This window comes from Myotis daubentonii, chromosome 12 (genome assembly GCF_963259705.1).
Source record: "Myotis daubentonii chromosome 12, mMyoDau2.1, whole genome shotgun sequence".
Lineage (NCBI taxonomy): Eukaryota > Metazoa > Chordata > Mammalia > Chiroptera > Vespertilionidae > Myotis > Myotis daubentonii.
The window spans coordinates 39,588,250-39,601,507 of record NC_081851.1 but is presented as its reverse complement, the minus strand read 5'-3'; the positions used below and the strand labels follow the sequence as shown (position 1 = coordinate 39,601,507).

The 13,258-nt window shown below is 44.6% G+C and overlaps 1 protein-coding gene across 1 annotated transcript; it reads right to left on the bottom strand.

Moving 5' to 3' along the window:
• Positions 1–1,254: 1,254 nt before the first annotated feature.
• On the bottom strand, positions 1,255–12,865 carry CNRIP1 (cannabinoid receptor interacting protein 1). The gene is made up of 3 exons (XM_059659591.1): positions 11,985–12,865; positions 8,887–9,037; positions 1,255–2,274 (listed from the first exon to the last, which is right to left on the bottom strand). The coding sequence occupies exons 1-3, from the start codon at positions 12,161–12,163 to the stop codon at positions 2,110–2,112; spliced, it is 495 nt and encodes a 164-aa protein (XP_059515574.1). The 5' UTR covers positions 12,164–12,865; the 3' UTR covers positions 1,255–2,109.
• Positions 12,866–13,258: the final 393 nt, after the last annotated feature.

Genomic DNA, 13,258 nt, shown 5'->3' with positions numbered 1-13,258 from the left:
CAAGAGGTCACCGGTTCGATTCCTGGTCAGGGCACACGCCTGGGTTGTGGACTCAATCCCCAGTTAGGGTTGTGCAGGAGGGAGCCGACCAACGTTTCTCACTCATCAATGTTTCTATCTCTCTGTCCCTCTCTCTTCCTCTCCAAAATCAATAAAAAATCACAGTAATTAGGAATGGGCTAATGCTTATATTTATCAGCAGTTGTAATAACTATTATTTTCGAAAAACAAGCAGACTGAGAAACGTACTGCTCTCCTAAACCAATTCAAGACTAGCCCAAATCCAAGGCAGTGCTGTGCCCTGCTGGCAGCACAGCCTCATTGCAGGCAGGTGACAAAGGTGGAAAGGGTTTTGGTGCCAGCCCTCCAAATTCAGTTCTGCTATAAACGGACTCTTTCTAATACTCCTATTAACCTTGCATATTCTTACACGAAGGGTTTACAGGTAGCAAAAAACCAAACCCCCAACTAATTTTTTCTAACACAGTAGGATTTGTGCTTCCCAGGTGAATACTGTTGCAAAGTAATATGTTACTTTTCTTTTTTAAATCCTCACCCCAGGATATTTTTTCCATTGATTTTTAGACAGTGGAAGGGAGGGGGAGATGGGGAGAGAGAGAGAAAGAAACATTTATGTGAGAAAAACACACTGATTGGTTGCTTCCCGCAGGCAGCCTGACAGGATGGAGATCAAACCTGCACCCGGATACATGCCCTTGACCGGGAATTGAACCCCAGGCCCTTAGGTGTGCAGGCTGATGCTCTAACCAGTGAGCACACCGGCCAGGGAAGTCTGTTACTTTTCAAAAGGATGTTTTTTTTTCCTTCCTAGGGATTCATCCTCAACCTTCATGGAGGGTGGGCTTTGTGCCAAGTAACCTGTAGAGCCCTGGGAGCAGGCAAGGAGGTGTCCACCCTGGTGGGCACGTACTATCACAGCCCCACCCCTCAAGCTGCTCAGCCACGGAGCCTGCTGATGACGGGGTGGTCACCACGGAAGGCGGAATGGAGACAGGACAGGGACAAGCACTTTTTGATTGCCCACCAAGTGCCCGAGCCTACATTAGCCCAGTGAGGCCTGGCTGGAGCATGCCGGTGGAATGGTCAGAGTTGACCTTTGAGTATGTATGCTCCTTCTAGTCCAGGTCTACCCCTCTCCCCTGCAGTGCAGACGGAGACCTGGGCTGGCGCTGGCCTGGAGCTGACGTCCACCTGACGAATAGGTATTGCCCAAATTAAGAAGGTAAGCCCGAGTATGATTTTCAACACCTTTATTAAGAAATATCAAAAGTTGATTACAGTTCCATACACAGTTTTACAAAGTTCAAGTGGAGGAGAGGGTGGGAATGGCGTCAATATGCACGTCTGGACACTAGGGCAGCTGGCCAACGAGATGACCCTGTAACTGCCGTCGCCTTGTTTAACAGTGGTCCACACCCTGCCTTTCCCCATCGCCACTCCGTCACAGCACAATTTAGGTACCTGAAACTGTTTAAACACATTATGATCATAAACACACTATGAATACTCGTTCAATAGCTCTCCTTTTATTTTGTCATCTCCCTTCCCTGAAAAAGCTGAGCTGTGCACGGGAAGCCCACTTGAGTCCCATTCCCTGCTGTTTGCGTCACATGTTCACAAAGCCTGCTTTGAGAGTTGCACAACATTGCAAGTTACACGTTACCATGTTACACTTGGGAAAGAACCCACACACATTGTTATTTTTTAGGTAAAGGCTAACAAAGAAGGGGGGATCACTCAACTTAGAAACAAAACACCAGGGTCACTCCGTGGAACCGTGAAATATGGGACTCGCCTGCCAATGCCACGGAGGTCCGCGCGAGCGGCCAACGGCACGGCCGAGAACAATTGGCTGCAGGGAGCCGGCACAGAACACAGAAGGGATCTTCTCGGGCGGGTACATCGCGCTCCTTTGTCGGGGACATTGCATCAGAGGGGAATTACACTTTCCAAATAATCGGGGCCAGTAGGTCATTGGCACCGACGGGAAACAGCAACGGTGTGGTGTGCCTTGGTGAAGGCTTGTGCTGGGTTATCTAAGAATAGATTTCGGAAGCGATTGTCCAGCAACATCAGCAAGAACCATCTTCAGAGGAAGGACTCCTTGTTCACCCACATGAGGCTGCGCGTCTCGTTGGGCTTGCACTCATACTCAATGACCGAGAAGGGGCTGCCCCACTGGCAGTGATCTCGCTTGTGGTAATTGTAGAACTTGACTTGCCACACCGTCTCGAAGGTCCCAATGTCAGTGAACTGAGGGAAGAGAAACACGCCCCATAAAAACCCCATTCTTCCCTGAGCAAGAGGCAAGAGCTAACGTGAGTAAGGTCTTCCATCACCCAGGATAAGCAACCAAGGCTCTGTGGGTCAGCAAAGCTTAGACCTTTAATGAACTATCTTCCTTTTTTTTTTTAATATATTTTATTGAGTTTTCACAGAGAGGAAAGGAGAGAGACAGAGAGTCAGAAACATCGATGAGAGAGAAACATCGATCAGCTGCCTCCTGCACACTCCCCACTGGGGATGTGCCCGAAACCAAGGTACATGCCCTTGACCGGAATCGAACCTGGGACCCTTCAGTCCACAGGCCGACGCTCTATCCACTGAGCCAAACCGGTTTTGGCGAACTATCTTCCTTTATCATGGGAGATATTTTCCTGAAAAACTGTCGGTAAACCATTTTTTCCTCTATGAAATCTTATCCCAGCATATGGGTGGCATGCGCTATCGTATTGTCTTCAGTAAAACTACCTTCACAAAATGTATCTGTGTTCCAAATTTAATTTCTGGGAAACCTCTCTGACAATCTCAGAATTTTAGCATTTGCCACAGAAAGGGGGATTGGGAAGAGAAGAGGGCATAATGTCTAATGGTTGTTTTTTGGTTTCTATTTCAAAAGACAGCTGTCCAAAATAACACAAGCACAACATAAGATACAACTGCCCTTCCATCATCAATTTTAATTCCAAGAAAAACGATGTGATTGGAAGCATTTGATAGTTAAAGACCCTCCTTTAACTTTCAAATATTACTTACTACCTAGTGTTTAGAAGTCAAGATCCATGACCATGCCTCAGGCTTTGATTATACCTTATCAAAACCATATTTGAGTACCTCCTAGGTGCTTTGCACATATAAAAAACTTGTATAAGGCATTATTCTTAATCTCAAGAAGTTTGCATTCTATATGTAATACTTTAAACAATAAAGAATTTAAATTAAGAAAAGAAGTTTGCATTCTACTTCAGAAGGTAGGCCCTGCAAGTCACTGCACAGAATTCTCCGGAACCATAAGCCCATGATTCTCATGTCGCTGAGACGAGGGCACAGAACACCCCAGAGGCCACTGGGCAGGTGCTCAAGTGGCCTGTGGGGTAGCCTGACCCAGCTACCACCTCCTGGAGCTATTTAGGGGATCTGGCATTAAACAGCGTGATGCCTGCCGTTATTTTATCCGCTGACCCTCCCTTGTCCTGGGAGGGGACAGGGACTGACTTGGCAGGACTCTCAGACTTGTCAGGAGCCAGAAGACAGAAAGGGGGAGGGCAGTGAGAGCTAGGAGTCTTCTGCTTGTGGCTGTGACAGGAGAAGGGTGGTCAGGTGCTTCCCAGATAGCTTTCCAAGATGCTCTCAGAAGTATATCCTGCATGATGGCCTCATCCTGCTAATGTGATTCCCCAAACAAGATCTGGCTTTCCTTGGGGCAGTTTGCTTGACTTGAGAGAATGGAGGATCTACCTAGGATCCATAAATCTACTCCCAGGTAAGAAAAATAAAGTATCTCTGTCTAGAGAGTCATGGCTTAAAGACCTATGCAAGTCTACAACAGCTTCATCTATAATAGCCCCAGGCTGGGATCATTTACCCGATGACAGACAATATTTGGCATATCTATCAAATGGCATTTACTCAACAACAAAGGGAACATATTGACTCAGGCAGTGACAAGACTGGATCTGGACCTCAAACACTTGCTGAGCAAAAGAATCCAGACCCCAAAGAATACATACTGTATGATTCTATTTATATAAAACTATATATATATAATCTATAGTGGTAGGATATTATGTAAGCTGACAGGGAACATCTGTGGTTACCCAGGGCCTGGGGTGGGAGGAAGGGATGATGATTGATGAAAATGTGCAAGAGGGAACTTTTTGGGATGATGAAAATGTTTGATTGTGGTGGTGGTTATAGAAGTATATGTATATGTTTGTCAAAACTTACTAAGCAGTGTGCTTAAGATGGTTATATTTATTATATGTAAACTATTCCGCAAAGTGGATTAGAAATAGAAATATTGTTTTTTAGTGTGCTACAAGGAAACAGCTATTCTAAATACTGCCAATGGGAACTGAGTTATATAGCCTTTGGAAAGGTAATTTGTATCAAATTAAAGGTTCTGAATATACTTGGGTTCAGCAACTCCACCTGTAATTTTTCATAAGATTATCATAATGTTTAGAGCACTAAAAACGTGAACATTTGTATAAAACTGGAACACAGGTCATTAAAAAGAAGAAATGTCTAATATCTGAAGATATTCAAATATACTTATTAATTTAAGCAATATATTACAAAGATATTATTGACTTGTCAACTTAGCAAACATTTCTAAATACCAGAAGCTAAGCATCTAATAAAAGGAAAATATTATGAAAATTGTGGAATATGATGGATTTATACAGGGTGGGGCAAAAGTAGATTTACAGTTGTGAGCATGCGAAACAGTTTATTTTTGTATTATTTACAAACAACTGTAAACCTACTTTTACCCCCTCTGTATAACCATGAAATAGGGTTGTAAATGATGTCAGAAAGTGATTAGAACAATGCCAAACAGGAAAAAGATGGGTAAAAACAGTTTATATACAGTATGAGCGCAAATCCATAAAATAAGATATATGGGGGAAAATAAAAACACATTAATAATGTAATTCTAAGTAAAAAAAAATTGAGTGGTTTTTCTATCTTTCCTACTCAGATTTTTTGCAATATATGTTACTTTCATAATCAGAAAGAATATTTTAAATGGTGAAATGGATTTATCATCCCTGAAAAATTAACATGTATTTCTCGAATCCTAGGGATTTTATAAATTCTATGAAGGATACATATATGCTAATGAAAATATTAAAAGTTTATGTACAATAGGTTACTAACAACAATAAAATGAAATTTTGTTTTGTAAATCACCAACTCACTTGAAGAGGGTTTGGTATTACTTATTATTCTTGACCAGCAAAGGGCATTACACATTTTAAGTGCAATTGAGTTAAGTTAAATTATCAAGATATTTTACAAACACTAGCTGATCTTTTGAGAGAAGAAGCCTGAAACCATGCTAGGTAAGTGGAAGAAACAATGCTGAGGCCTTTTTTTTTAAAAAAAATAAACACAAAACTTGGTTTTAAAAAAACAAACTGATTATAACAACAGGTAAGAAAAAACTTATGTCTGAATAACCTTAAGAACTAAGGAAGTCTCAGTAACCCAATAGAGCAAAATAGAAATCTGCTGACGGCAATAGTCATAGCTCAGTAAATGGCACATGAGATGCTTCATAGTCAATTTTGTTTCTCCTTTACTGATGTTGCACCCACAGGCATGTTGTAGTGAACTTAACTGGTGCTTACCATGCCTTAGTTGTTTTAACTTCTCATTAACCTTCTTCCTTCTTGTTCTTTCTTCTGGAGTTCTATTTTCTGGGCATCTCACTACCTAGCTCAGAATTTCTGCTCCTCTGGCTAAGAACAGATGGAGTTTTAAAAGCTGACGTTCTTCTTGAAGAACAGAAGAAATTACATAGACTCTCTACTCCCTCTCAACCATCTGTACCTTCCAAGGAAAATTTACCCAAGCAGGCTCCCTGGGTGATGCAGTTTATACACGGGTGTAATTCTGTGCATTTGTATAGTATTCTTTATTTATTTAGTTTTTAAATATATTTTATTGATTTTTTTACAGAGAGGAAGGGAGAGGGATAGAGAGTTAGAAACATCGATGCGAGAGAAACATCGATCAGCTGCCTCCTGCATACCCCCCCACTGGGGATGTGCCCGCAACCAAGGTACATGCCCTTGACCAGAATCGAACCTGGGACCCTTCAGTCCATAGGTCGACGCTCTATCCACTGAGCCAAACCAGTCAGGGCAGTGCTCTTTATTTTATGCAACACTTTCACATATGTCATTCCACATTGGTCTTGTGATGGGTTTTAACATCTCCATGTTATGAAGGTAAGAACTAAGATTCGGAGAGGTGAAGTGACTTTCTCTTGGTTTAGACGAGGCAGCCAGCTAACGATAGGAGCAGGCCAAGAACCTAGGTGTCCTAATTCCTATCTAGGAACTATCGTCACTGTACCAAACTGCTCATATAAGGAAAAGAGCTACAAGTTGATCATCAGTGGTTTCTTTTTTCTCCTTCAGTGAGAACATACACAGATTGTTACCTGTAGAATCCTTTAACACTGCTATGGACTGAGTGTTTGAATTTATCCAATATTCAAGCCTAAATTAAAAATGTATTTGGAGGCCTTTCAGAGGTCCTGGGGGTGGAGCTCCCATGAATAGGATCTCTCTCTCTCTCTCTCTCTCTCTCTCTCTCTCTCTCTCTCTCTCTCTCCTCCTTCATGTGAGGACACACCAAGAAAGCAGCCTTCTATAAACCTGGAAGAGTGCTCTCACTAGATCTGTTAGCACCTTGATCTTAGACTTCCAGCGTCCAGATCTGTGAGAAATAAATGTTTGTTATTTAAGCCACCCCGTCTACTGTATTCTACAGTTTACATTCCACTATACACCTGGATATTTGCTGTAGTGTCCTTAAAAGTTGCAAGCCTTGGTACATTTTAATTTCACAACTAATGTGAAAGAGAGCCCATCAGATTCCAAGAAGAGAAGATGCATTTGTTGTCCCCAGTAATAAATGAGTAATCTGAAGAGCTTTTTAAAACAATTTCTGTGGTCTTGCCCTAGCTGGTTTGGCTCAGTGGATAGAGCGGCCTGCAGACTGAACGGTCCCAGGTTCGATTCCGGTCAAGGGCATGTACCTTGGTTGTGGTCACATCCCCAGTAGGAGGTGTGCAAGAGACAGCTGATCGATGTTTCTCTTTCATCGATGTTTCTAACTCTCTATCCCTCTCCCTTCCTCTCTGTAAAAAATCAATAAAATATATTTAAAAAAAAAACCAAACAAAAAAACCCCCAAATTTCTGTGATCTTACCACCAGTTGGTCTAGAATCCCGAGAACTTCCCTGCATTCTCTATGCCACCCACCTCCACTGGAGATATGTGAAATTCACCAAGTTATTAATAAGGTCATTCAGAAATCCATTGACTTGGGAGCACAGAACAAACTTATTATATTGATAAAAACACCATGTTACTTCATTACCAAGTAAATTCAGTATAAAAAGCACCTGTGACTTTTAGTGTAGTGTGATCTATTAATTCCCACTGGATTCCAAGCCCCTCTTCTTCCCTCACATGCTCCCTCTTCCTCGAACTCTGATTCATTCTTTAGTTCTTCCTTTAAGAAAGCCATCCTCACCCTACCTGGTTTGGCTCAGTGGATAGAGCCTGAGGACTGAAGGGTCCTGGGTTTGATTCCGTCAAGGGCACATGCCCAGGTTGTGGGCTTGATCCCCAGGGAGGGGCGTGCAGGAGGCAGCCGATAGATGATTCTCTCTCCTCATTGATCCTTCTATCTCTCTCTCCCTCTCCTTTCCTCTCTGAAATCAATAAAAAATATATTTTTAAAAAAGAAAGCCATCCTCAAAACCTTAAACTAGGATTAGAGTCCTAGTATGTGCTTCACAGGCACCATTATTTTTTCACTACACTTTATATAATAATAATAATTTGCTTTATTATTGATAATCATGTATAATTACGTTTTGCTCCTCTAGATTAGAAACTCTGTAAAGCCAGGAATGTATATTTTGTTTACCACTCTTCTCCCATATTAACATATAGTAAATCGTCATATATTTATTTGTTGACAAACCAAGAAAATAAAAAAATTCATAAAATAAAAATCTAAAAACTCGATATAAACTGTGAGCATATTGAACTTAGCAATATATTAAGAATCATACATGATGTTTAAAAGTAGGACTTATTTTAGAAAATAAAGGTATATTAGCATTTGAAAGTGTATTATGTAATATTATAGTAATATATCAAAGAAGATAAGCTATCTCCATAGACAGGAAAAGAAATTAGATGGAATTTCACACACCTCCCAATTTTAAAAATACCTCTTAGTGAACTAGAAAAAGGATGCTTTAACATAATAGTTATTTGAAACTAACATTGTACCTAACAATGTAACTCTGGAGACAAGGCTAGCCTTTACCAACACTGGCATGCAAAATTATTCTAAAAACATCAGCCAATGCAATACGGTGGAGGGAAAAAAAATCAGAAAATGATGCACTTATATGTAGATTATGCTTTTCTAGCTGAAAAACACAAGATCATTAACTGAAAATTTTTAGTATGCAAATTTAGTAAGGTGGCCAGTTACAAAATACATGAACACATATCATAAAAGCAACATATTTAAAACAATGCAGTACTGGCATAAGAATAGACGGGTCAATGGAATAGATTAGAAAATGTAAAAAGGGCCTTAACATTATTCCCATATAAAAAATTACTTTGAAACTGACCTTTGGAAAAGTATGGATTATTTAATTAATTATATTGGGACATTAGGGACAAATAGATTCTAATATGAAACCATGATTTTAAATATTTCATTTTATACCTTTTCTTAAGGGGCGATAGTGATTGTTTTCTTTTCTGTAGTTGCTATTTGCCCAAACACCACCCCCTACACCCGCAAGCAGGCCTTACCGGCATGGTGATTTGGATGGGTTGTCGTTCTCCACTCTTGGTTGGGGCCACGCCTTCTGTGTCATATGTGCCCATATAAACAATTCTGTCCCCATCAGGCTCTTTCGACTTCAGTTCCAGTGGGACGACCACACCACCAATGGAAATGTTCCTGCAATGGACTTGAGTTGAGCACATGTGATAGGAATGAGCTTACGTACCCTTTCTTGGTCTTGACCACACCTCTAGGCAGGAAACCTACAGGGTGTGGCTAAAGAAGACATTATGGTGTTCTAGAAAGTTCTGAAAATCAAGAGGCTTGCCGGGAGCCGGTCCATCCTTGCTGTTTCAAAGGACCTGGCATATATGGCATACTGTTCTTAAAATGTTTGCTCACCTTCTTGGCACTATGTGTTTTAACCAAGGTCTCCTCTCTGAGAAAGGTTGTTTCCCCAGGTAGGGATTTTCCCCTGAAGTTAGGGAGGGAATAAAACCCCTCAATTAAGTGCCAGGAGGGTAATTAATCACTTTAACTACAAACAATCATGCTTAAGCTACATAATCTTTACTCCCTGGAATGGAGATAAGAAACGCCCTAACCTTTGTAATAGAGATTGATAGGATTGAATCAACTGGTATAAATACAGATGTAACAAGACAGAAAGAGACAGAACTTAGAAGAGAGCCAAGAAGACAGAACCTACACAGAACCTACAGACAGAAGAACTTCGCTGGAGAGAACATGGCAAAAGATCCTGGACTGAACCTGACTACAGAAATTGGCAAGAGAACCTGACTAGAACCTGGTGACTGAACCTGGCTGGAGAACCTAGACAGAACTTGGCTGGAGAACTGGACACAGAGCCTGGCTGGAGATCCTAACCAGAACTTCTCTGGAGATCCAGACCAGAACTTGGCTGGAGATCCTGGCTAGAGATCCTGGCTAGGCTGCTGATCAACTGAATGCTGCCTCCATGTCATTCCTTCTTCGCCAACTCCGTCCACACCTTTGGGGGCCCCTGGACCTGCTGGGGTTGGACCCCGGCAGAGGCTTGAGTTCTCCAACTAACCAGTCATGTAATCTTAGACCAACTACATAATCTCTCTGGATGGACAGTATTCTCATCTAGAATACTGGTACAGGCCAAGTCAGAGTTAGCAGTGGTCCTCCTCTTTAGTGTCTCTTTTAACAGGTACTATTAAAAACCTACCCATACCCAGCCCCATCCCAAACCCCAGAGAAGAATTCAATTGGTCTGGTTTGGGCACTAGTAAATCTATTTTAACACTCACTAGGTGATTCTAATGTGTAGGTAAGGTTGAGAACTACTAAACTAGTTCTCTCATGATTTTTCTGTTCCACCAATCACGGATCCCATGAGTTGGGGTACTCTTCCTCAAGCCAGCTACAACCCCAGACATTCTCACTGTTGTTTAAGCCACTCATTCCTTTGTTAGGGTAATGGCCCTCAAATAGTCCTGAACTACCAATATCAGATCACTTGACAGCCTATTAAAAAGCAAATTCTTAAGCCCCCACTCTAGGGTGGGGCTCAGCCCTCTGTGTTTTAACAAGACCTCTAGGTGATTCTGACCTACACTCAAGTTCAAGAACCACTGGGTTAGGACATTGAAATCCCCTTGATAAAATTAAATTCTAACTAGAAAATAATAGTTTTGTCAACACACATTCATTAGTAGATTCGCTTGAAAAATAGAGAACTACCCTCAAGAAAATGGCACAGAGAAAGATAACTTGAGAGAAGAGGTTGCTTGGAAAGAGGGGAAAGAAAACGCCTGGATCTCATGGAGATGAACAGATAACACTGGGAAATGTGAGGACAATGGGTCCATGAAGCTATGGGGGGGGGGAGGGGCGGGGGAGAAGATGCTGACAAATAGGTGGACCAGGAGCACCAGAAAAAAACAAGGTCTTGCCCTAACCGGTTTGGCTCAGCGGATAGAGCATCGGCCTGCGGACTGAAGGGTCCCAGGTTCGATTCCAGTCAAGGGCATGTACCTTGGTTGCAGGCACATCCCCAGTAAGGGGTGTGCAGGAGGCAGCTGATTAATGTTTCTCTCTCATCAATGTTTCTAACTCTCTGTCTCTCTCCCTTCCTCTCTGTAAAAAAATCAATAAAATATATATATATATATATATATATTTTTTTTTTTTTTAAAAAAAAACAAGGTCTTAGGTCCTTGAATTAGGGCCTGCCACCTAGAAGGCCAATACAAGTTTAGTGAATTAATGACTGCAGATGGGCACTTACGCTGAAAAGGTCTCTGGTGGATTCAAAGCACCCCCCCCCCCCCTACCTCCCAGCCAGGGGTCTACTAGGTGCATCAGCTGGGGTAGCAGGGAAGAGATAATCCCTGCCACGAGTAAACGAAACACACACACACACACACACACACAAAAAACACACACACACACACATCTTTTGTTGTAAGGATGTTGCTAATCCCAGGCGCCATCACCAGGCTGAACAGAAAACTCGGGAGAAAAAGAAAAACACCCGGCACGGGAAACCGGCAATTTAGGCCAAGCACAGGAGGCTGCGCTCTGACTGTGGCTGCTCCCCCAGCCCGGCGTCCGCAGCCACCGAAGGGCAGATGGAGGAGTGGGGGCGTCCTCCGGGAGCCACAATAACCACCCCACCGCCGCCTTTACACTCCCTTCCTCAGCCTATAGCTCGTGGGCAGGCCGGGGCGGGTCGCCAGGACACGGGAGAGGAGGACCGGGATTGCGGAAGGTGAACTCCGCGGCGAACTGCACCCATCTGCACCGCCCCGGCCGCCTGGGGTCCGCGCGGAGGCTGGACAGAAGGGATGAGAAATGTACAGGTAAACAAACAAACAAACAAAACCAACCCCGAACCCCTGGCTTCCTGTCGCTGTTTTAAACATCCCACCCCGCAATGGGTAGAGGGAGAGGAAAGGCAAGGGTAAGGCAGAGGAAGGGACCAAGGGAACCAGGACTTCTGCCCCCCACCTCCGGGTCCCCCTGGGTGCGGCGCGAGCCAAGAGGGGCCCGGGAGGCTCAGGCGTCCCGGGGCCTCGGTCCTCCGCGCGTACCCCAAGGGGGCCGGGCATCCCTGGCGCGCTCCCGCACTCACTCGACCTGCAGCGTGCTGGGCTTAATCTTCACCTCCACCTTGTAGGAGGAGCCGGTGAGCAGCTTGATGGTGCGGTTCTGGCCGAAGCGCTGCCCGTCCACCTTGTAGAAGACCGGGCCATCGTTGGGCTGGATGCGCAGCGCGATGGAGAGGCGCACCAGGCCGGGCAGGTCCCCCATGGCTGGGCACAGGGCGGCAGGGCGGGCGCGGCGGCTCCGGGGGGCGGAGGAGAGCGCGGGCTGTGACCGGGCGGCTGGAGGGCGGTGGGCGGAGAGGAAGCGCGAGTAGGGGGGAGGAGGCGGAGGGAAGGCTGCCGCTAGTAGCCCTCGCCGTCGCGGCCGTCCGCACGGGCTCTGGAGCAGCTCCCGAGGCTGTGGCCTCCCGCCCCACTAGGCGAGGAAGCGCACCGCAGGGACAGCTGCGAGGCCCCGAGCCTGCCCATTTCCCCTGCTGCGCCCTCCGGGCACCCGTGGGCTCGCCAGCCTGCAGGCCCCCGGTAGATCAGCGTGGCTGGGGGCGAGAGAGTTAATCCTGTTTACGCACCACAATCCCCTGCAGCTAGGGGAGAGGAGATATTTAGGCTCCTCCTAGAGCGGCGGGGTTTGGTCGATGGAGAGGGTTGGGAGGAAGGGGTTCAGCCACACGACATCCAGAAGCGAGACCTCCGAATGGGGATGCCTCCTCGGTCAGCACAGGGATGTGGACACCATTGCTCGCGGATGGGGTCCCAGGCAGACAGGAGGAGGCTGAGAGGAGAAAGGGAGACTGGAAGCGAGCAGGGCAGGAACCCGCTAGCCAGTGATTTAAATTTCAGGAAATAAGAGTCTTTCCAAAGCGTCGGGGAAATGGCCGAGGAAAGGCGCAGTTCCTGCTAATGCGGACTGCAAGCTAGGATTCGGAATGTGAGCGAGAAAAGGGGAAAGATGAAGAGAAAGAAAATAAGCAATACTCAAGGAGGTACACCTGGCGGTGTATATTTTAATTGTGCATATCCTTGTCTTACGAATGACACGGTAATGAATCACACACATATATTTATAGTTCCTGATGGGTGAGCTATTGACCCTGTAAAAGGCAACTGACATGTCTGGAAGGCATAGTTGGTGGACTATGTCCAGGAGGGATCCTCCATAAAAGATTATCGGCAGAGCCTTTGGCCGGACACATTTGCATATTAAGTATGATTAGAGAGACTTCAAGGCAGGAGTCAGTTGACAGATCCTGATTTGGAAGCAAGCAGAGACCTGGGGTATTAGGGCTCTATTGAGAATGGT